At 34.1% G+C, this 26,263-nt stretch overlaps 1 protein-coding gene across 2 annotated transcripts in view; it reads left to right on the top strand.

Moving 5' to 3' along the window:
• The first annotated feature begins 6,993 nt into the window (after positions 1 to 6,993).
• AADAC (arylacetamide deacetylase) overlaps positions 6,994 to 26,263 on the top strand; it is a 30,789-nt gene continuing 11,519 nt past the window's right edge. Inside the window, exons 1-4 of one of the 2 annotated variants that reach the window (XM_081029292.1) lie at positions 6,994 to 7,263; positions 21,937 to 22,159; positions 24,198 to 24,267; positions 25,282 to 25,453. In XM_081029292.1, coding sequence (XP_080885418.1) covers positions 7,126 to 7,263; positions 21,937 to 22,159; positions 24,198 to 24,267; positions 25,282 to 25,453 — 603 coding nt within the window. In that variant the 5' untranslated portion in view covers positions 6,994 to 7,125. Of the gene's footprint in view, positions 7,264 to 18,953; positions 19,053 to 21,936; positions 22,160 to 24,197; positions 24,268 to 25,281; positions 25,454 to 26,263 lie in introns of those variants that run through there. The other variant, XM_081029293.1, reaches the window with a different exon arrangement.

Here is a 26,263-nt window from a genome sequence, read left to right as displayed (position 1 = left end):
GCGTAAAAATAGACACATAGATCAATGGAATAAAATAGAGTCCCCAAATAGATCCATGCCTATATGATCATTTAATCTATGAAAAAAGAAGAAAGAATTTACACTGGGGTAAATACAGTCTATTTAATAAATTGTTCTGGGAAAAGTGGACAGGTACATGCAAAAAAAAAAAATGAAACTGGACCACCTTCTTATGCCATATACAAGAATAAACTCAAAATGGATTAAAGGCTTAAATGTAAGACCTGAAACCATAAAGCTCCTAGAAAAAAAAATATATAGGAAGTAAACTCACAGACATTTCCCTTAACAATATTTTTACTGATATATCCCTTCAGGCAAGGACAGCAAAAGAAAAAATAACCATGTGGGACTACATCAAACTAAAAAGTCTTTTCACAGCAAAGGAAACCATCAACAAAACACAAAGACATCCTACTGAATGGGAGGAGGTATTTGCCAATGATACATGTGATAAGGGGTTAATATCTGAAATCTATAAAAAACTCATACAACTCAACCAAAAAAAAAAAAACAAACAAACAATTAAAAAATGGTCAAAGAACCTGAACAGACATTTCTCCAAACAGGACATAGAGATCGCCAATAGACATATGAAAACAATGTTCAACGTCATTAATTATTATAGAAATGAAAAATAAAAACCACAATGAGATACCACTTCACTCCTGTCAGAAAGGCTATCATCAATAAATGAACAAATAAGTGTTGGTGAAGAAGTGGATAAAGAGAAACTTTGTGCACTGTGGGTGGGATTGCAAATTGTTGCAACCACTATAGAAAACAGTATGGAGGTTCTTCAAAAAATTAATAGAACTACCTTATGACCCAACAGTTCCACTCCTGGATATTTATCAGAAAAAATCCAAAACACTAATTTGAAAAAATATATGCACGCCTATGTTTATTGCAGTGCTATTCACAATAGCCTACATATGGAATCAACAGAAATGCCCATCAATAAATGATTGGATAAAGAAATTGTGGTACATTTACACAATGGAGTATTTACTCTGCTATAAAAAGAATGAAATCTTACCATTTGCAACAACATGGATGGACCTAGAGAACATTATGTTACGTGAAATAAGTTAGACTGAGAAAGAAAAATACCATATGATCTCACTTATATGTGGAATATAAAGATCAGAACAAATGAATAAACAAAACAGAAATAGACTCAGAAATACAGAGGAAAAACTGACAGTTCCTAGATGGGAAGGGTGGTTGGAGGATGGGGGAGAAGGTGAGGGGATTAGAAAGTACTAATTGGTAGTCACAAAATATTCACAGGGAGGTCAAATACAGTATGGGCAGATAATCAATAATGCTGTAAAGATTATGTGGGGTGCCAGATGGGCACTGGACTTATCAGGGAGATCACTTCATAGACTGTGTAGATGCCTGACCACTGCTCTGTACTCCTTAAGCTCAAGTAATAATATTGAATGTCAACTATTATATATATATATACATATATATGTATACATATATGTGTATATATATATGTACGTATATATATGGAGCAAATATATATATACACATTTTAAGAAAGGAAAAAAACTATATTAAAATTATGCTCATGGTAACCACTCTGAGCACCTTGTGTAATTGCAGAAGTCAAACGTGACTTGTATTCATCTTTTGTTACTGGTATATATTGAGTATTACAATTTTAATAGTTTTTTTCCTTTCTTAAAATGCATATACATTGTTTTGGCACCTTCTGTATAGATATTACCCTGTTTCCCCAATAATAAGACCTAGCCAGACAATCAGCTCTAATGTGTCTTTTGAGCAAAAATGAATGTAAGACCCAATCTTATATTATATTGCATAAGACCGGGTCTTATATTATAGTAAAATAAGACTTGGTCTTATATTAATTTTTGCTTTGAAAGACGCATTAGAGCTGATTGTTCAGGTAGGCCTTATTTTCGGGGAAACATGGTATATGTAGACGTATTTATATATATATATATATATACATATATGTATATATATATGTATAATTTATATGTATATATATATATATATATATATATGTATATATGAGTAGGGTGGGTGTTCCAATACAGTTATTTGTTTACCAACTAAAAATTCCCTCCCGTGTGAGCTGGGGCAATGACGTGATGCAAGGGCCATGAACTGTTGGTGAAAAGTTCAGGTTTTTGGTCTTTTTCAGGCAGCTTTTTCAGCACTTCTAAATAGTAAACTTGGTTAACTGTCCAGTTGATACAAATTCATAATAAATCATCCCTCTGATATCAAAAAAGGTTAGCAACATTGTTGCAACAGTTTGAAAACTTAATTGTCAGACCTCATAGTTAATGGTATTGTAACAGCTATGTTCGATGTCAGAGTGTAGTATACTGTGGTGGTGGTAGGGTTATAATTTTGTGAGGGGTCTAATCATTGCGTGTTTTGTACACCTGAAACTAATATAATAAAATTAATTAATTAATTAAGCAGATATTATTAAATTACTTTTAAAATGAGAAACAAGATATAATTGTAGACTATTTGCAAGAAAAAAATTTTAAATGTAAAGACACAAATGGTTGTATAAGGATGGCAACACTAATGAAACAATAAAAGAGAACTAGATTGACTATCACATTAAGAAAAATTATCAGAGCTACAAAAAAGACATTTTGTAATGATAAAAGAGTTCATTTCTTAAGAGTACACAATAATCATAATTATTTCTTTACTTAGCAGAACTTCTGAATAGAGGAAGCAAAGCCAATAAAACTAAATTTGTAATAGACAAATTCAAAATTATAGGTGGAAATTTCAACACTCTTTTCTAAGTACTTGATTGAACAATTAAGCAAAAACTGAGGAATGGCACAGAAGACTTGAAGAAAAATCAACCACTTGGACCTAATTGACATTTAGGAAAGACTCCAGTGGACCACCCCAGGATACACATTCCATTCAATTACATGTAGGTAATTGTCCAATGTCGGCCATATTGTCAGCTATAAAATAAGTTTCATAAATTCTTGCGATGACAGTAGAGGGACTGGATTTACACAAGTGCCAGAAACAATTATTAAAAAAAATAATAAAATTTCACCCAACGGAAACTGGAGATCAGGAAATGAAGGACAGTGAGTGATAACTGAGGGACAATAAATAAAGAGGGAGGGCACTATACTTGTCCCAGCTGACTCCCTTGAGAGAGCTACTCGGCTTTGCATAAAGAGGGAAACCAAGGCAGTTGCTAGTGGTCCTACTGATTTGAGAGACTATGAGGAGACCGGAGACCAAAGCAACTCGAAGTTTCAGAACAAAGTACCAGTTTGCCTGATCAATTTCAGACTTGAAATTGCACATTATAAGCACATTATAAGTCAGTAGTTCATGAGTTAGTTATTTAGTCCACTCCTCTTGTCTTAGTCAAGGTACTTTAGGTGATTAGGAAACAACAGATCGCCCTAGCTTGAGGGCTTCTATTTTCTGGGTGTCCAAACTACTTTGACAAGTTTAAGGAAGACTTTTAAAACTCCTCTTTTGGGAATAACATGTTCTGAGTTTTAAATATTTGACTGATATGTTTACACAACTTTGTTTCCCAATCACTTATCTAGATTTTCACCTTCATCAACTGGAGCTAGGACTTTACAATCCTATTTCTGCTTTATCAAAGTTAAGACTGTTTAAGTAAGAGTGTTTCTATAGAGGTAGGACAATATAAAGTAGTGATTCTTAGCACTAAGAGCCACGTCAGAATCATTTCAGAGATGTCTTTTTTTTTAAATCTGCACGACCTTCTGCCCCCACCCCAAACGCACACTGCCTGCATCCTAAAGGTTTGATGCTTTGCTCAAGGGATACTTGAACTTTGTAGTTAAACATAACCCCTACTGTGAATTATCACTACTAATGGAGTCTTATATCACTTAACTCCCTTGAGGCTGGAGGAGAGTAGGAAACCACTGAAGGAAAAGAAAGGGCAAAAATTTTGTCGTCACACATACCTAATTTTAGACCTTTGTTCTTAGTAATAGGAGAGTCAAGAACAAGGAATCATCATGGCTATTTAACAAATCTCTCACTTACTATGTGACTACGGGCAAAATCCTTAATCCTCCCTGATCTCAGTTTCCTCATTGGCATGAATTGGTAAAATAATATAGAACTCAGAGTAGTTGTAAAAACTGAATTAGGAAATTGTAAAGCTCACAGCACAGAATTTGGCACATTGAGAAGCATTCGTCAAACATTACTTTCCTTCAGTTTGGTTCTCAAATAGTCATTTAAATTCTGTCCACTATTCTTCCCAAATGAACACAAATACATTTAGAAAAAATTTTAATAAGTTTATTGCTAAGGAACAATACACATGAATAAAAGAGAATTGCACTGGATACTTTTCTGGGGGAGGAAATGTCAAAGTCAAAAATTTTAAGTGCCAGAAAGGAAAGGAAGAATGGTTCATGGAGGTTATGGTAATTAATGATTAACTAATTACTGAATATAGCTCAAAGGGTAGGACAAAGAAGTCTATAGGTCTGTCCACTGTTGGTTAAAACAAGTTTCATTGTTTGTTGGTCCAGAAAAAATCTTCAGTTATGTTCAATAAGAATCTGACTGAGGAAGTTTATTAAAATCATATTTTTTTCAGAGTATCAGTGTTAGAACAGCTGATGTGAAATATAATATTTAGCAAGTAATGCTATAAATTGAAAGTTTTCATTTTGCACTACCCCTCATTCCATGCCAGAATCCCCTTGTCAATGTAGAAGAAGATGGTCATCCAACTTCTTAACAATAAACATACAGAGAGAGAGAGAGAGAGAGAGAGAGAGAGAGAGAGACAGAGAGAGATTAGTGCCATTAATCAATAACAAATAGAATAAAATACAACCAGCCACAGTTGTATATTAACTGAGATGGAACATGATGTATGAAAGAATAAGTAGTTATATCTTAAACAGATAAATTTTCCTTAAATTAAAGAAAAAAAAAGGATTCACTAGATCTCCTTCAGTGCTCTTTATTTTAAAAGAATTTTAGCTGGAAAATATTGCTTTCTCTAACTTACCAACCATCACCCTTTCCAAAGCATGTGGCTCATTATAACTTTTGCCACACACCTTTACAATTTGCCCATTATTCAGTTCTTATATTTATCATGCTTCATAAAATATTTCAAAACCATCTATAGGAATTCCTTTAGCCCTTCCTCCCACCTCAAGGGGGAGTGTTGACTTATGAGAGAATGTAACTTGTTTATGCAGAAAGGGAAAAGAAAGCAGATCATAGGCAAGTTATCAGTGATTGTCTGAGAAACCAAGCATGTTCTTCCTAGGATTTCTATGTAAAGTGTAGAAATATAAAATTACCACAGAAGGCTATCTATGAAGAAAAAAATCAATTCATATCATTTGTTAATTCTCATTAATATTTTGATTTCATTTTGTTTTATTTGAACTCTTTTTAGATATGACCTTCTGTCAAGATGGACAGTAGACAGTCTTGATGTTTTGTCAAGTAATTGCAGTGTCAGTAACACTTTAGGTCAGATGCCCATATACCAAAATCCTCTCAGCTTTCCTGAATGATTTATTATGCCCCAAATAAATCTGTCTCCCAGATGAAACTGAGTATGGAAAAAAGCTGATGTCAGTACCTGCCGATTGCAGAGTTACAGAGAAAAAACAGATATAGGTAAGTAAAGAGAGAGGAAAGTCCTGAAATTTCTAGCAGTCGTTCAAACAAAATTAAACAGTAACGCTACATGGAAATTACTAGCTCCTCTGGATTTCCACTTCTCATTAATTTGCAGGGTATGAAGAAGAAAGACCTCAGAGCCAGAGGACTCAGGCCTTAATGATAACTTTGGAAATATGTAATGATGTGAACTTGGGAAAGAAATATAGCCTCTCATAATATTAGTTCATACATTTCACTGTTGATATGAGGACTGAGTGATATATTTAAAGTGATATGAAGATTAAGTTAGACAATACTTTAAACTTGGCATAATATTTTCTTGCTCCTCAAGAAAATTCTTACGGAGTTTGAGCAACTGAATCCTTGGGTCACTTAATCCAAACTATCTATATTTTGTGATGCCATCATTTCAAAAGATCGTTTCCAGGTCTTGTGGATTTTAACTACTTTTGTCTGGAAGTGACACACGTTGATTTCTACCAGATCCCTTTGGCCAGCACGAATCCCAAAACCTCACTTAACTGCAAGAGAAGGAATCTGAAAATTATATGGGCGCATGGATATTCAGTGAACAGTGTCTGTGACACTGATACTTGATTTTGTATGATCTGGAAAAATTACTTAATCTTTTTTATTTTAATTTCTTATCTGAAATTTGAGACTAATTAAAGAACTGAGACAAATGGAGTTTTAATAAACACTCATGGAGGACTGCACTGGTTTTGCTCCATACTACTGAATGAGCTTGTGCAACTCTCCAAATTTTCCTCAGTCTCACTTTATTTCTCCCTCATATGACAATAACCCCATTGAGGATTAACTAAGATTTAATTGTTTTAGTACACTGTGTGGGGTACAGAGGAAGTGCTCAAAAACTGTTAGCTAGCTCCACGATTGTTGTTTAATTTTAACATCATCAGTATTATTCATTGATATTTGTAGCACGACAAAATATTATCATAATATGAAATTCAAGTGAGCACATTCACCTTATTTGTAAAAGCTCTTAGCCTTAAAAATACTTTTCCTTCTCTCTGAGATTCATTATTTGAAACATAAACTGGGATGTTTCTTGTATTTTTCTATGCCCTGTTTTTAAAAAGTATTCTGTACCTAGTAATTATTCAATAAATGTTTGTTTACTGACTTCCTAGCAACATAGTAAGAATGTGAACATGACAAAACTTGCAGACAGTAAGTGCCGTTTGTTGCATAGTTGGTTTTTTGTTGTTGTTGTGCTTTTTTTTTTCCCTGTCTATTTATGAGCAGCCAATGAAAAGATAACACACTGAGCAGTGAAATTTGTACTCAGGAAGTTAGATAACAGTTTATTATAGGTTGAAAAACTGGGTATGAAATTTCAGTCTGACTATTATTCCAAAGCATATTGCTGTGCTGCCCAAGTAGAAAGGAAACGTCATGGGAAAAAAGACTATTTTGCTTCTGCTGGTGGGTGTCCTCGGGGCATACTATGTTCACACACCTCTCCCGGACAATATTGAGGAGCCATGGAGACTAATCTGGATGAACACACAACTGAAAACTGTAACAAATTTGGTAAGTAGAGAATTTATTGACTCTGAATATTTAAAAGTTTAATCGGGAGAAAAGAATGATCTCTTTTATTATTTAAAATTTTTTTTCTACTGTCTGGGAAGTTTTGCTCTTTAAATTTGCTTGCTGATATTAAAATCTTTATATATATGTACATGTATATATTTTAACTATTCCTTAATTCCGATGCATAACAGAATGAATATGGAGGAAGTAGACAGTAGTTTTGATTTTAAATATTAAAAGACAAAAAATGCTGGCTGAAAAAAATAATAAAGCCTTCCTCTGAGTTTCAGGGCATGGATGCTGCCAGCATGAAGCATTTTAAAGTATAACCTCCATGAAATGTAGGGTTGAGCAGCACCGTGCTTAAAGAATTCTATGCAATATCTTGTATTCTGACATGAAAATGATTCCTTACTGAAATATTTGGGAAAAGGTCACTGGTAAAAAGACAAGGAAACAGGACATGCGTGATTTCCAGGAGACAGGTGAGCTGCTGCCTGGCTGGGTTGTCCCCCAGGTGACCATGGCTAGCCCTCAAAGACCTGGTGTTCTTCTGGAGTGAGGCTCATTACTTAGAAATGAAACCATACATTATCTTCTCTAACCTTCTCTGCAGCAAATTGCTGCAGGGGTTAAAAAAAAAAAGATAAAACAAGGACAATCAACCTGATTATTAAAACACTTGGCTTATGATCTCTCTCCTTGTTTTATTTTTTGATTTTTGTTGTTGTTGTTTTACACTCTTCTGTCATTTAATGTAGCTCTGAATAAGTGCAATACATGTCTTATTTTCATTTTCTTAGTAATGATTTAATCAGTTTTAGTAAGTTCATTAGCACATATTTTGTTGGATTTGGGTCAATTTCACAGGACTATTTTTAGGAGTTAATGTTGAATCATATTTTAAATATTAATTTTGGTTCATTGTTTTGATTTATATAACACACAGTCACCTTTGTATGTCTTCTAAAATGATGCCATTTTCTCTCTAGTACTTTTTAATCTTTCTCTACATTTTTCTTTCCTTTTGTTTGTTTTTGCCATTTCTATTATAATACCTTGAGTTTATTTTAATTTGTCATTTATTTATGAATTTTTTTCTACCAGTAACAGTTTTTAGCTCTGATCCTTTTTGCCTAGCGATCTCCTCCAAAAATCTACCTATATCTTCCTTGAATTTGTGTATTTCTACTTTGTGATGTTTCTTCTTATGTTATTTTAAAAATTTATTTTACAATATTGTGTAATATACTGGGGGTGCCAAAAAATGCATACAAGTGGCTACTTGTATCAAGTTTGCTCAAGCAGTAGTTTGCCGTAATCAGAAGTGTCTGGATGCTGATGGTAACCACTTTAAGCACCACATGTAATTTCAGAAGTCTAACATGACTTGAATTCATCCTTTTTTATTGGTATACATTGAGTATTACAATTGCAGTAGTTTTTTCTTTTCTTAAAATGTGTATACATTTTTTTTGGCACTCTTTGTATTTTATCTACTTCGTAGCAACTTTTTCCAGTTTGTTTTTTTCATGCATTGGAGACTTACTATTCTTCTTAGAGTACATAGTACTTTGCCTTAATATTTTATATATACAACTATTGTATTATTTCTAATTGAATGAGATGACTTTTCTTGGACAAACTATTTTAAGGATGTGCTGGGGAAGAGAAGTAGGGTCAAGACTATTTTTCTTTCAATTTTTGTGCTCAAAGACTCTTATTGCTACAATTTATATATTTATATATATATATAAATAATTTATATATATATAAAATATATATATAATTTATATATATATATATTATATATATAAAATTTTTATATATAAAATTTATATAATATATATATATACACACACACACACCTATATATGTTTATATATCTGTATTTTTATAAATTCTCACTTTTTAATTCTCTCCAGCCCTCCTGAGTCCTCTGGTCCATCACTGACTGTTGTTAGCAGAGGATACAGCCATGCTTTCCAGTCTTATACTCCACTTTGAAGTTCTTTCAGAGCTCAGTTACCTCTGGGCCTGCCTGGGTGATTTCTGAGTTTGTTTAGCTATTTCTTTCAGTAATCCAGCCTTCTTATGTTCCCTGCCCTTGGGAGTCTTTGATCATGGTGAGGCTCTTTTATTCTTCGGGTAAATATTCATTATCTTTTTGTAGGATCTACCTCCTTCAGGGCTCTCCACTGTCCTTTCTTGCCTATCATACTGTCCTAACATCACAGTATTGCAGTTCTGCAGGTTTCAGTTGCTTTGATCCAGTAATGCACATAATTTGTAGTTCATGGGTTTCCTGTGACTTAGTCTTTGTCAGGAATAATTTATCTTTGTGATTATTTATCTGTTGTTTTCTTTCATGCTCTCCTCTGGAAGAAAAATGTAGATTTACCTTAAAGTCCTCACTATGTATTTTTAAAGAAAAAAATAATTTATTTGCTACATACATCAGGTTACCATATAATACGGCATCTTTTCTAAACCTTTATAAAGTCTATCACCCATTGATGAAGTAGCTGAAATTTTTCAAATCCTTCTTCCCTGTCCCCAATGCCAGAGGAAAAAGAAAAAAAACAAACAAACAAACAAACAAAACCTTTACAACTTTTTGATTGAATTTAATGCCATCTGGTCCTATTTTGTGCCTAACCAATCAATTTGAGCTTGAGATAAAGGATGATAATTCAAAGTTTTAATAATTCCGTGATGAAGATAAATGAAAGTCATTGGATAGAATAAACTGTAAACTAGTCTGTGATGCAGAATTATTTCCTAGAATAAGAATATCAAATATAGGGAACTACAGTGCCAACACTGATGGATTGTTCAGCATTATCCTGAAAGATCTGTAAGGTTGCACATGAGCTCAGCAAACACTCAGATTTATCACAAGTTTGGGATTATATGCACTTGTGAAATGTGTTTTCCACCCTTATACCAGATTGTAAGGTTTTCCTTGGTTGCATTGGGAAAGTTTGAAGCCCTAGATTTGAAGCCCTAGACACTATTTTTTTAATATTACTTTTATTATCTTTTCTTCTCCTTTTTCTGCATTTGCCATTGATTTTTCTCTCCCTGCTTACTTCTTTTTGCTTCCATGGTCTTCTCAAAGATACATTGTTCTCCAAAGGATGAACATTTTGAAGCCCAATGATCATTTAAATTTCCAAATTGCCAAATAACCACACTTCATATGCAAAACTCTAATTTGGGTACAGTCAATGGCATAGACACTGTTTCTCAATTTTGAATCATTAGAACTTCAATCATTGTTTTTTCCTTAGGTGATAGATACTTGTATGATGGATTAAGATACAAGACACAATTTTGCCTGTACATCAAGGGATATAAATTCCAGAGTGAATAAGAATTTATTTATTTATGTAGAGAATTTATTTATACAGAGAATTTATTCCTCCATATCATTTAATATTTCAAATTTACATCAAAAATTACTTTCAGGGTATAGAGTCAGTATATAGAGAATAAGCTTATCTGAGAATATATATCCATTAAGCTACTGCTCTAATTCATCATACTTTACTAAAGGGAAGAGAGTCAAAGAACTGCAGAAGTCTAACATGACTTAAATATGTAAATAATTTAAATAAACCCTGGTTACTCAGTTCGGAATACAGAAACACCAGGCAATATTTTGGCACATTGATGACTTCCTAGTCTTTGTTTTATGTATTACACTTTGTAGTATACTCTAAAAACTTGTGTAATTATAAAATTGCCTTAAAAATATCATACTTATTATTTTCTTATACGTGTTACAATTTACTATTTTCATAACTGAATTTCTGTCTTTAATTTGTATAATATAGTACCATTCTCTATCATTTAAAAATATTTATCTGAAACTAAACAGTCTCCTTCTTTGAGGATAAAATACTTGAGTCTAGTGATTTATGTTTTGAAAGAGGATCTTGTATTTTCTGTACTTAACTTTGATTTAAAGCCAGAGGGCCAACTCCATTAGCATAAGTTACTTATGGGAAAAATGTTGACACCTACTTTATATCATACATTGCAGAAATGCTAAGTTTATTTAAAATTTATGTTAAAACTAAGTAAATAAATGGTATGACCTGAATATCACCTTTCTATGTAAACATTTAAAACTAGCAGGCCTGATATTTATGTGATTCCTTCAAAGTCACATTGTTAATTGGTTGGAGTGCTTGTAAAAAATCACACCCAGCAGAACGATGGGGAAACATGATTTAATACTCAGCAGAAATAAAGAGAACTGAAAATGGGCCACTGGGGTAGGAGTCTCCCCAACCTTCTGTAATCACACAGAGGAGCAGGTAGGGGACATCCTCCATGTTGAGGCATGGTCAATCAGTGTATAGAGCTGTCTGCGTGTGTGGGGGGGGGGGAGGTGTGTCCACAATGTAAACATGGAACATCCTTATAGCTGGTCTCTCAAAGATTGTCAGGCGACCTAAGCATTTGCATTTCACTCTCACATGCATGAGTTCTACTCCTCTGGTGACAATTATGGCAGTCATATCCTGAAGGTGTGTGCTTTTTGTAAGTCTAACTCCTCACGTCCTTTTGGGACAGCCGTTAGGCACCAATAAGTAATGCTATTTGCTTGTTACTTGAACGTATACCTAGGTGTAGCATGAATGGGCAGGGAAATGAAGCTGACCAGGGGAAACACCATTCCAGTAGACCCTTGGCCCTGCCCAAGGTGACCTCAGAGTTAGGTTTCTGCTCAGTCTCACACGAATGAAAGTTCTCTGAATACTGAGGGATCCTTCTCCACTGTATTCACAGTCACCCTTTCCCTTCAATGAGCCTTTCATAATAATGGCCACTTGGGGACAATATATTGGCTGCTAATATAATATATTAGGAGTTATGCCTGGCTCCAAAGTCAGACCTGGGCTTGCGTCCCACATCCAACACTTGTTGCCTGGGTGGACATGAACAAGTCTCTTAACCTCTCCTACATCAATATACTCAACTGAAAATCTGAGAATATATTACTACTTACACGTTTTAATAAGAATTGAATGGGTAAACAGATGGAAGATACTGTATCTGGCAAAGATTAAAAAAATAAATATTGTTGTATTTATATATGTGTCCATAAAATTGTCAATATCATCAATGGATTTTTGTGAATTTACAGTCAGATATAATCATATGAAAAAATACTGCGAACTGAACCTTGGCTATACTTAAAAAAATAAATATTGAAAATCATCTCCAGGTAAAATTTGTGGGAAAATACCTAAAAATTTTGTACAGACAAATATCAACATGGATATGGATATGAATACAGATTTAGACATGGATTACATATGGACATAAATAAGATATATATACTCCATATAAATAGAGACAATGAGTTATATATAAGTGAATGTACATATTATGAGCTCTTAGTATTTTACAATCTATGTATCTATCATCACTGTATCTGTAGTTGATTACATGATGTCTTTTATCACTTATTTTGACTGTAACTAACTTCTTAACTTAAGAAAAATCTAATAACAACTCCTAAATATATGTCCACATCATAACATTATTTATTTTGGATAGCATTAGTCTGAGACATTGGACTAAATACAGAATAATAATTGGATCTTTTAATACATGAATTAGAAAATTATAGATTATTGTCAATTTAGCTCACTCAATGTTTCACAGTGCCCACAATGCTTTTAAAAAAAAATGTTTTAAGTAATTTATTTGATCATTATATTCCATGATACATATATATCATATACACCTCATTTATTTTGCTGTTGGCTAATTAGAATATATTAAGCTGCTTGTTAATATTATTATAAAGAAAGAATAGGACACCTATATTCTGAAAACAGCTCCTCACAATGCACCACTCAACAGAGCTTCCCAGTATAATTTCAACCACATAGCCCCAGAGTTAGTTGGCTTCCAGATAAAATGGTTTTCACAAACACCTTTATATTCCTTTTCTTCAGACGTTTGATTAAATAGTCGCACCTTTCTCACTACATCTAAAATTTTTAAACACTCATAATTTTTCAGATCTATCAGATTGAGATCAAATAGAGCACCCATCAGAAAGTTCCTTCATGAGGATTATATGCCACCAAATTCAATAACCTAGAAGACATGGACAAGTTCTTAGAAACATATAGTCTTTCTAGGTTGAATCACAAAGAATTGGAAAATCTAAGTAGACCGATCACCAGTAACGAAATTGAATCAGTCATCCAAAACCTTCCCAAAAACAAAAGTCTGGGGCCAGATGGCTTCAGTAGTGAATTCTACCAAACCTTCAAAGAGGATCTAATACGTGCTATTCAAACTCTTCCAAAAAATTGAAGAAGAGACAATTACTCCCTAGCTCATTTTATGATGCCAACATTACCCTGATATCAAACCTGGTAAGGATAACAAACAAAAAAAGAAAATTACAGACAAATATCTCTGATGAATACAGCTGCAGAAATCTTAAACAAAATTCTAGTGAATCGAATGTAACAATGCATAAAAAAGATTATACATCATGACCAAGCGGGGTTCATCCCAGGGGCACAAGGATGGTTCAACATCCACAAATCCATCAATGTGACACACCACATAAACAAAAACAAAGGGCAAAAATCATATGTTTATATCAATAGATGCAGAAAAAGTATTTGACTAGATAGAACATCCATTTATGATTAAAACATTTTAATAAAATAGTTATAGAAGGAAAATACCTTAACATAATAAAGGCCATATATGACAAATCCTCAGCTACTCTCATAATTAATTGAAAAACTGAAGCCTTTTGCTCTATGTTCAGGAACACTACAGGGCTGTCCCCTATCACCTCTGTTTTCAACATAGTGTTGGGAGTCCTCGCCAGAGCAATCAGGCAAGAGAAAGAAATAAAAGGCATCCAAATTTGGAATGAAGAAGTTAAATTGTCACTTTTTGCAGATGATATGATGCTATATCTAGAAAACCCTAAAGACTCCATGAAAAAGCTATTAGAAACAATAAATTAATACAGTAAAGTTGCCAGCTACAACATCAACGTACAAAAGTCCATTGCATTCCTATATACTAACAATGAAATCTCAGGAAAACAAAATAAAAAACAATTCCTTTGGCATTGCAGCAAGAGGAATAAAATGCCTACGAATAAACTTAACCAAGGATGTGAAAAACTTATACACTGAAAACTATAAGACATTTTTAAAAGAAATTGGAGAAGACACAAAGAAATGGAAAGACATTCGGTTCATGGATTGGAAGACCAGACATAGTTAAAATGGCCATATTACCCAAAGCAATATACAGATTTAATGCAATCCCCAACAAAACCCCAATGGCATTTTTTAAAGAAATACAACAAAAAATCATCAGTTCTGTATGGAACCACAAAAGACCCCGAATAGCCAAAGCAATCCTAAGAAAAACAATGCTGGAGGTATCACACTCCTTGACTTCTGTTTGTACTACAGGGCAATGATAATCAAAATAGTATGATAATGGAAGAAAAACAGACATACAGACAAATGGAATAGAATTGAGAACGCAGAAATAAACCCACATAAATATGGACAGATTTCAACAAAGAAGCCAAAAACATACAATGGAGAAAAGACAGACTCTCAATAAATGGTGCTGGGCGAACTGAAATGCCATGTGCAAAAGAATGAAACTAGACTTCATTTGTCACAGTGTACCAAAATTAACTCAAAATGGATGAAAGACCTAAATAATAAACTTGAAACAATAAACTGCATAGAAGAAAACGTACATACTAAACTTATAGGCCTTGGGTTCAAAGAGGACTTTATGAATTTGACTTCAAATGCAAGGGAAGTATAAGCTAAAATAAATGAATGGGACTACATCAAACAAAAAGCTTCTGCACAGCAAAAGATAACATCGACAAAATAAAGAGGCAACCAACTAAATGGGAGAAGATTTTTGCAAACCGAACCTCTGATAAGAGGCTGATATCCAAAATACATAAGGAACTCACACAACTCATAAACAACAACAACAACAAAAACACAAACATTCCAATTAAAAAATGGGCAGAGGGCCTGAATAGACATTTCACCAAGGAGGATATACAAATGGCTAATAGACATATGAAAAATTGCTCCACATCACTAATCATCAGAGAAATGCAAATAAAAACCACAATGAGATATCACCTCACCCCAGTCAGAATGGCTATCATCAACAAGACAAATAGTAACAAGTGTTGGAGAGGCTGTGGAGAAAAAGGAACCCTCATACACTGTTGGTGGGAATGCAGACTGGTCAGCCGTTATGGAAGGCAGTGTGGAGGTTCCTCAAAAAATTAAGGATATAATTGCCATATGACCCAGCAATCCCTCTCCTGGGTATCTATCCAAAAAATCTGAAAACATTTATCCGTAAAGATATATGTGCTCCGATGTTCATCACAGCTTTATTTACGGTGGTCACGACATGGAAACAACCAAAGTGTCCTTCAATAGATGGTTGGATAAAGATGTGATATATATACACAATGGAATACTATTCTGCTATAAGAACGGATGAAACAGTGCCATTTGAGACAACATGGATGGATCTTGAGGTTATTAAGGCTAAACGGAAAAAGTCAACAACCATATGATTTCACTGATATGTGGTATATAAAACTGAAAACAACAAATGAACAAGACAAACACATGAAGAAACAAAAACTCATAGACACAGACAATAGTTTAGTGGTTACCAGAGGGGAAGGGGAAGAGGAGTGGTAGATGAGGGTAAAAGGAATCAAATATATAGTATTTGAAAGAGAACTGACTCTGGGTGGGAAACACACAATGTGATATATAGATGATGCATTACAGAATTGTACACCAGAAACCTATGTGACTTTACTAATAATTTTACCCCAATAAACTTTAATTTAAGAAAAAAAGAGAGACTTCCTTCGTGTCGGTCAGTTAGAATCAATTTTCCTTGTCTTCCTACCCGAGCACCCTATTCAAGATCTCTCTTTATTCTGCCTTTTATTAGATCTTATTTATGTGAATGTCAATTTTTACCAACAGTCCAAAAGGGTTGGAAACTGTATTACAGGCATGTTGCTTCTATCATGCTTTAAACACACTGAGCATTCAGTACATTTTGTGAAATCATATCACATTCAGTTGTGTTGAAGAAATTTGCACTCCAGGACTTCCCCTGAGATTGGCCTGACTTCCTGCAGAGACTTTATTGCTACCCAGACTCTTCTCTGCTTTCTTCCTTCAGGCATCTCAGAGGATTACTGCACCCAGAGCTCTTAAAGGGGATTCTCCTCAGTGAACTTGTCAGACCAATAAACACTCAGATTATAGGTATCTTTTTTAAAAAACCTAGGAAGGATGCAGGAATAATAGTTTATGTAAGGAAAAATGACAATTCAGTTAGAACTCTGCAAAAAAATAGGAAATTTTCAAATTGAACAACAACAAAAAAGAGTAAAATGATAAATTTTATGAAAGCTAAAATGTAAAGATGTGGTTATTAACATTTTAATGACAATTTCTTGATGCCAGTTCTCTTTTGGTAAATCTAGAGTATGGTTACATAGACAGGGGTTGTACGTAAAGGAAGAAAGAAGAGATACAGTTACAGCAACTGGAGTAAAAGAAGGAGCAGAAGAGCACAGAAAAATCCCAGGTCCTACAGTATATTTTATCACAAAGGGAATACTGACTTAGCTGTGTGTATGTGTGTGTGTGGTTGGGGGGAGGGTGTATATACCATTATATACCATATACCGGGGGTGCCAAAAAAATGTATACACACCTTAAGACATGTTATCTATTTTCAAGCAGTAATTTGCCGTAATCAGAAGTGTCTGGACGCTGGTGGAACCACTTTGAGAACCTCTTGTAATTGCAGAAGTTGAACATGACTTATATTCATCTTTTGTTATTGGTACATATTGAGTATTACAATTTTAATAGTTTTTCTCTTTCTTAAAATGTGTATACATTTTTGACACCCTCTCTATATATGCTTATATATATTTATGCTCATATATATACACATATACTCATACATATATAACACTTAAATATATATGAGTATGACTGTAGGTAGTGTAGATGGACAATAGACAGATAGATAGATAGATAGATAGATAGATAGATAGATAGATAGATAGATAGTTAGATCCAAGACACTTTGATCACTACCGGATCTGTTCTGCGGCAGAGCAGTTTGCAGGGTAGCCTTGAAACTGATGCAGAGCCTCATGCCTTTAGTTCCCACTCAAAACCAGCAAGCTGAGGAGTAAGCTTACTCAGTAAACAATTGTGAGTATTTTGCCATCATGGCCTGAAGTGAACGGGTCACTAAGCGATGTGCCTCTTTTTTAGTGAGGGTTGCAGGATAAAGCAACTTTCTCTAACTTTGGAGAGAGTACCACAATAAGCCATTGACTTCTGAATGCCTAGAAACTGACCAGAGTGGCAAGTCCCTAAATTTCCGTGAGGTTTACCATGTATCCTTTGTCCCACTTCTGACTGACCATAGTATGTATGGGATTTGTTATTTTCTAATCACCAGATCTGTAAGCTTGATGAAACAGTATTATGAACCAATATGCTGTCCTGTGGCATATAGACACAGTTGAGGTCTTTGTATACTAGATTATGGAGGAAGCAGAAGAGTTCCCAGAGACTTGAAGCAAGACAGTGATAGTCTACTGCTTTCTTTGCTAACTGGTAGAGAAAGAAAAAAACTCAAATCTCTAGCTGCATCCTAGGCTGTGTTGATTTGCTCCATTAAAGAGTTCATAATTGGAATAGCAACCGCAATTGGAGTTACCACTTGATAAAGTCAAAGGATAAAGCCAGATTCTCGTTAAAGTGGTAAGGACAGATTTTAATCAGTAATATACTATTGCAATAGGGAGGAGGGTCCAGCACGACCTGAACTCAACTTTGATTTGTACAGAGGTGACCAGATGTTTTAAAGGGAGAATTGGAGTAAGAGAGAGAACAAGCGAAGGCTCAAGAGGTAGAAAGTAAAAAAAGACAAAGGGTTGGTTAGTACAAATGTGGTTATGTCAGCTGTATCTGCTAGTTGGAAATTAGGATTCTATTCTCTCGTAGATGGGAAGACAGAAGGCCTGTTCTTCCTAATGGTTACATTCCAAAGGAATGGCAATCAGGGCCTTGAGAAAGACACTCCTGAGTTGTAAGAGATACACATATATCTTACAGGGAAAGAGGAAGGATTCACTATTGTAAGCCCTCTTTACTAAATTCTGTACGAAAAGATAATCAAGGGCTGGTCTGTGAGGTGTTGGCCAGAACAAACAGTACATATTGGGGGCAGTATTGAGCTTTCTCAGCAGACACTTTAAGGCGGCATAGGGGTCAGGTCATCATAGGGATGGGACCTTGTGCTTAAATTTGTTAGAAACTAATAGTGTTGAATTAAGTGTCCTTATGTGGGGAGAAGAGAGTGAATGAAATCTGTGCTAAGAATCTGTAGTTTTTATATGGCAAGGTTGAGGCCTAGTTGAGAAAGGAGCCTGGCTAGTATTCGGTCAAGGAGAGCAGCTCTGTCACTTTTAGTCTTATAACAGAAATCATCAACCTGTGAATTAGTCAAGTCTCTGTGGCATTGATCTTTGTGATTCCCTGGGATGTGCTATTGCTTTTGTTTTACTATTTCAGTAGGGAGGAGCAGTTTCAGATGCATCTACATGGTCCTGACCTCCACAATATCTCTCAATTGATGGAACAAGAAGCCAATGTAAGGACACTATCAGTTATCAAGTATGTCTATTTCTACTATTCTTTTAAAGAAATTGGGAAAATAAACACAGCATGGATTTTCAGACCCATCAGACCCATTTTAATATGGAATCTGTCTAAAACACGATTTCATACTTGATATCCGTAAGCCCCCACTCTACATGATGGCCACAGTTGCTTTGGAGTCCCCATGAATTAATATTATTTCAGAACCAGCGTCCAAAGTGTGGGTATTCCCCTTTCCCCAATATAAAGTCATCCAAGCCAAAGGTCTTGGCTCTCTTTGGGAATGCTAAGAAACAGACTTGCAGTACTGATTTGTAACAGTGTTCCGTGGGCATCCCATGAGGGCACTCTGACTTTCCTTCGTCCAAAAAAAAAGTCTGAGTCTCTGAAGTTGCTTAGCTCTGGTAATGGGGTGAGAAGGCAAAACAATACAGATTAACTCAGACTTCACCACTTGCCCTACATTTCAGTCTTCCAGACATCATCGTTTAGTCACTGCTAGAGACTTCTGAGATTATGTTTCAACACTGTTGTTCATTTCGTTAGCTACATAAAGCTTGTATTTGATATTTAATGAACTCTTTGTCTACAACACTTTGGGGTCTCATCATCCCTATTGAAATCAGAATGTCCATGTCAATGTCAGAATCTTCCACTGTCATTTTTGGACAGCAGATGACTACCAACATAGGTGTTTTTATTAAGATGCTAAGGCTCCTCTCACTAATATGTTTCTCAATGTCTTGGCATAGAAAATATCCTCTGAAGTTTGCTGAAGTACACAGTATGAGGGTGAGTTACAATATTAAATTAGATCCAGTATTACTATTTCCCTAGGCCTTTGGCTTTCTTTCTTTACAATAGCAGGGGAAATTGTCATCTCATCTTCTTTAAATGCACCTACTGCTGAGGCTGGTTGCTATTGCTTCTGCTAGGGGAGGATTAGTAGGATTTAGGATTTTAGGGTATTCAAAATCCGTACAAATGTTTCTGATCCAATACTGAGAATATCACATACATTTAAAGTTAATCCAAGCTTCAACTTTCAACTAAGATGTCTGGTAGGACTGTAACTTCACGTTTCACTGTAATTCCACAATTTGCAAAATCAACCTATGGTTTTTTTTTCAGACAGAGATGTAACAGATAGGAAACTTCTTTTAGAAAAGGTTTAGAGGGTATCTGTTTTACTGATTGTGATTTGAGCTGATAAACCAAAGCCATGAGAGTGTAATTTTTCTTTCAGTAACTTTCCAAGTGCAGTCAGTGGTTAAACTCATCAGTTTCACCATAATATTTTATTATATCTATTTGGTCTCTCAAAATTCTCTCCTTAATAGGAACTATTACAGGTGTTAAATTTAACAACTGTTTTGCTACTACATTGCAAGAATTAACAGATCCCATTTTACATTGGCAATGAGGCCATTGCTATCTGTACACTTGATCTTAACCAAAGGCTGAGAAGTGATGGCCATTATTATCTCTAAATCTAAGCAGGTCATTTGGTCTAATTCCAGCACATCCTAAAATGTTCTTCTTTCTGAGACTTCCTTCTAGACTTCTCTATCAATTATGGTTTTGTTAAAATATAGATACTACTATAAGTATCTCAATAGAGAAAGAATAAGAATATGGAATTTGAGATAGACAACATTTAGTGTGAGGGGGTGAAAGAAAGCCACCAATAACTCCAGCTGCCTGCATCACTGCAGTGGTAATTCTCACCAGGAAAATCAGAGGCATGAAAAGTCACATGTTTATTGATGTCTATGTTAATGTCCACAGTGGTCCAAAGAAAATAATGGCTTTTCCTTTATTTCTGCCCTCTCAGTCTTGTAAGAGTGACTCTCTGTGGCATAATTTAATCTGGCAAGGAGTTCTGGGAAATATAATTCCCTTTCAGGAACAAGGGAGGATAATTCAGTGTTGAAAATAGACAATTTTGCTTATTCCTTTTCCACTTATTTTATCTTCATACAATGGGAAAGTTTGGCTCAGCTATTTAATTCATCACCTAGGACCATAATCCACATGTTACAAAATTAAGATTGGAAAACATGTCATTTTGATTCTTGGAATTCCAACATTATAAGTCCTGTATGGTTTGGCTCCCACTCACCTCTTGGGGTAACTTTTCTTTCATGAATCCATGTGTGGACCTGACTTCACAGCTTTACTAAACTACTTGCGGTTCTCTGATTCTAATAGGGGTGTCCCTGTGTCTGTTCCTGTGGCCTATAATGAGATTTCCTCTTTTGTTTGACCAACTCTACTCCCCTCTCAGTACTCATAGCAGAGTTCACCTATTTGAAAACTCTTCCCACAGGTCTCATGCCTAGACAAGAAGTTTTTCCTTCTATTGACCTTTGCAAAGTTCCATGAGACATGCAGATATGTTGTTTTATAACTGCTCATACAAGCATTTCCCACTTGACTCTGAGTTTAGAGTAGAGAACTTGCCTTGTTTATCTTTGTACTCAAAGTAGGAAGCATAGAATCTTCCAAGTTGTAATACTTCAATTATTCTTTAAATATATATATACATATATATACACACACATACATATACACATACACATATGTATATGTATATGTATGTGTGTGTATATATATGTATATATATATATATATATATATATATATATATATATATATATATATATATATATATATATATTTCTGTGTGTGTTGTTGTTGCTTGTTTGTTTATCTGAGACAACTATTATGGTAAAAGTTCTGAATCTCCAGTATTTCTATGTCATTCTGATTCACTTGTGACAGTATAACACAGGACTATTGGGAGCATATACTTGTATGTATACTTCTATGTTCATAAACAACATTGGTGTTTGGTATTTGTAACCTGTTGTATTTGTTCCCCCTTTTCTCCTTTAAGGCTATGTTTGCTGAACTATTGGGAATCAACCACTTCATGAACACTGCAATGTTCTATCTGAGCTTTCAAGAAGTCCCACCCACATCGGATGAAAATGTAACTGTGATGGAGACAACTTTCAACAATGTTCCTGTCCGTGTGTATATACCAAACCGAAAGTCAGAAACACTGAGAAGAGGCTTATTTTATATTCATGGTGGTGGTTGGTGTTTGGGGAGTGCTGGTATGTGTTCCTCGTTGACAATTTTAGTTTATCATATAGCATGCATTTTATTAAGATATTGACTCCAACATATCTGGTAAAACATTATCACAGATAACAGAACTTCAACTGTCTGAAATTTATTTTTTTGGAGCTATGTTAGTTTAAAACAAGTATTTTAAATATCTTTCTGAAAGGGATAATCAATACCAAAAACTAACAAATTTCAGGGAAGAAGAAAAAGTGCTTTATGAACATAAAATTTATTATTATACTTATTAATTGTAAAAATGATGGATGATTTAATGAAAACCAAAATGAAGTTGAATAGTAGATGAGAAATGAGAAAATGGAGACGGTGACTCCAGTCTTTCAATAAGTTTAGGTATGAAGGAAAGAGAAGGCATTAGATGGAAAAGAAGCACAGAGTTAAGTAAGGGTAGTTTATTTTTTACGTAAAATTACATATGTCTCGATTTATTTTACGTATTTTTTATATTTCTATACATATATTTAATATAAAGTATTTGATTATATCTAATTTTAATTTATATAATATGAATTTTTATATTTTCTTTTGTATATATGTATATAAAATAATACATATTTTATAGTGTATATATGTTACATTTATATGTGGAAGGTTTATGAACATATTTATAAACTGAAGGTAAAGATGGCAGGTAAAAGAGGTGCGTTGCAGAAATGTGGAAAGAAGGGGCTTGAGGATGGAATGAAGTTGCTGGACCTAGAGGACATGGGAGGAATTCGGGCTTAGCACAAAGGGGAAGTATTGACCATGCACACGAGGAGGAACATAACTTTTTCTGTGAAAGGAGAAAAAGAAGTACTGATGGGTATTGATGTAGATTTGAAATGTAAATTGGAGCACTAAAATATGTCATCCAGTCAAATATTTTCTGTATCCATTACAGTCTAATATTTTCTAGATCCATTACAGTCTAATATTTTCTGTAAATTCAGGCAGTAAAGTCATCAGCTGGCAATGAACTAATGTTTCTAAGACTGAATCTGACTATGCCATCCCTCCGTTAGTTTCCATCAGTTCCTGATGCCCAAAGCACTTGATTAAAAATATTTCCATCAAAATATCCCTGAAGAATGGGAGTATGCTTACCAAGTTGAAGGAACTGAGTAAGAATAAGCTCTGAAACAAAATAGTGTTTGCCTGGTGCTTTCTATTTCAAAATTGAAGAAAAATATAAATATTTGTGTTCAATCCAAGATATAAGCATGTTTTTTTTATAGTAAATGTTAAGTAAAAGTTTAAAACAGTGAGTATTTGACATTTTTCATGGCCCACCTTTGTGACAACTTCGTATCCTGATACTTCTCTTTTTGTACTTTATGATCACTCCTTCCTCTTGTTACTGGCAAATTCTATTTTAGTTTCTTAAAATTTTCTTATATGCAAAAGGGACACATTCTCAAGTACAATAACAAACATGTGTGACTCATCCCCACTCCATACACATGGTCAAAAACACCCCAGAAAGCACATATCTTCTTGTTTGCCTAGAAAATATGCATATATAAACCAGGTCTCAGCTCTCCCTATTTCCTCTTTACCTTATCTTCCTCTGGCGGTTTTATGAAGCCTAATACCATTTCCACACAGCATGTTCTGTACTCTGCTATTAAAGCAACTAATATTTTACATTATTGCTTTTTGATATATGTCTACCCCATCCTGCTCCTGTCTCCAGAAGATTGTGCCTTCCTGAAAGTTAGGGAATTATATCTATGTGTTTATTCTTTCAACACCTGCTAAGTGCTCTTTGAAGGGAGCAGAGATTAATCTTGAAGAGAATTAAGTTGGCTTAAATTATCCAGTGTGGAAACGTGGGGAAGAACGAGAAAACAGACATTAAAAGGATCACTGAGCAGAAGAATTTGTGTTCTATAGCTATGATGAAATATTATAAATATTTTCCTAGAACATTTCAATGAGGAACAAAGTGTAATAGTAAGCTTTCTGCTGAAGGACACGCCCATCAACTCATTTGTCAGTCTCTGATGTTATTTTCTTTTATTTCAGCTTGGTTTGGTTATGACTTTCTGTCAAGACGAACTGTTAGTAGACTTGATGCTGTTGTCATTTCAACCAAGTAAGAACACTGTTTGTTTGTTTGGGTTTTGGCCAGGTGCCATATAGTAAGATGTTCTCAGCTTCCCTGGACATTGGTTCTGCCAGGTGTGTTTCACATGAAATTGAGAGGATGAGAATAAAACAAGTAAGCTTGAGTGTGGCCAGAAAAGAGTCAGAGAGAAAAAAGTTATAGAGTTGGGTCAAGCGGGGATCAAAAACACAAAATTGTTAGAATAAAATTAAACTACTGAATCTCATGGAAAAATTTTCTTTGCAGGGTTTCTAACTTAATTAGCAGAGTAAGTAAGAAAGAGCGTTGTGGAGTCAGAGAATCAAGTTCAAAGCCTGGTTCTAGAATTAACTGAATGACTTTGGGACAGTTAAATTTATTTTAGCTCTGTTTTCTCATATGTAACTGGGAGTCGTAATATTTTCTATACCATAGTGTTGTTCTGAGAATTAGATGATAAAATACATTTAAAGCAATTAATATAGTATATTTTATGGTACAATATTTCATTAAAAGCAATTAGTCACCAAATAACATGGGAATACAGGCACAATCTATTCTAAAAAACATTCTAGGTCAATAACCAACATAAAGAAACTATGAGAAAAACGTAGTGATTTCATGCCAACTTGATCATTAGATTAAGTTGGAATAGAATAATTTCTAAAATTTATTTGATATTTATTGGTTAATAATAAAATGTAATGATTACAAGAAAATGAAATTCTGGGATAAGTTTAGTTATAGCTTGGGATTTTTTTTTCCTTAAGCCTAGTCCAAGTTTTGTGTTCAAGCTTTTTTACTAGTATAAAATGACATGTGTAAAAATTTTCTTATCAAGCGTTATCATTAGGATTAAGTGTCTTTGACTCATGATCCAAAATATATTTGCTAAAGAAAAATTTTACTTTTGATTTTTATGGTCAGAGCATACACACACACACACACACACACACACACACACACACACACTTTTTTTATTAAAAACATTGACTTAAAGACCATTGTTTTTTGTGCCCACAGCTACAGACTAGCACCTAAATACCACTTTCCAAATCAATTTGAAGATGTATATAATGCAGTAAGGTGGTTCTTGCGCCAAGATGTTCTTGACAAATATGGTGTAGATCCTAAAAGAGTTGGTATTTCTGGAGACAGTGCTGGAGGAAATTTAGCTGCAGCAGTGACTCAGCAGGTATGTTGGTCAGCTTTGTTTCAGTTTTGAAATACCCTATACTTAAATATACTTATTTCAAACCTTAAAATGTCAGTGCAAATATATTATATACTATAGATTAGAGATACATAGAGACCATATCATAGGACAAATTTTTTTTAAATAAAATGGTAAAATCCTCTTTCTAGATCATTGGTTTAAACATAATTGATAATGGTCATATAAGTACCATGCTGTTTTGTTATAGTAAGAGATGTAATTGTGAAATCAATCAATGACATCAATCTAGGGAATCAGATGATTTCAGTACTCTTCAGTGGTGTATACTAAAACTTGCATGAAAACTATTGTTATAAGAATAATCAAATTGCCTATTGACAAAAATGTTAGCAGGTCCATAAATACTATTTACTTGAGGAAGGAATTATCATTTTCAGATATCAATTATTATATTATTTCTATGACATTTAGCTAAACTAGATACCTACTAGCTATCAATTTAATGTGGTATATAATTATAGTTTAATAGATTATGAGTACAATTGTTTTTGATGCCAGTTTATCTGAATTAAGACATAAATTGGCACTGATGGTTTAGAAGAAATGTTTCTATAGGAAAAAAAATTCTTATAGATTTGCAAGTGAATGCCTGCAATTAAATAACCAATTCTAATCATAAATATTACAAATAGATTTATTGTGCAACAAAGAAAACCTTGCTGCTGATTTTATTATTCATTTTCATATACATTTTAAAGTATATAAATTTAGCTATTGGTATTTTTAGGATAAACTTCTCATGATTTCTAGCCAAAGGAAAGATAAAAA

This window comes from Rhinolophus hipposideros (assembly GCF_964194185.1).
Source record: "Rhinolophus hipposideros genome assembly, chromosome: 2".
In the NCBI taxonomy this organism is placed as follows: Eukaryota; Metazoa; Chordata; class Mammalia; order Chiroptera; family Rhinolophidae; genus Rhinolophus; species Rhinolophus hipposideros.
The sequence above is the reverse complement of the archived record's forward strand: the minus strand, read 5'-3'. Positions and strand labels throughout refer to the sequence as shown.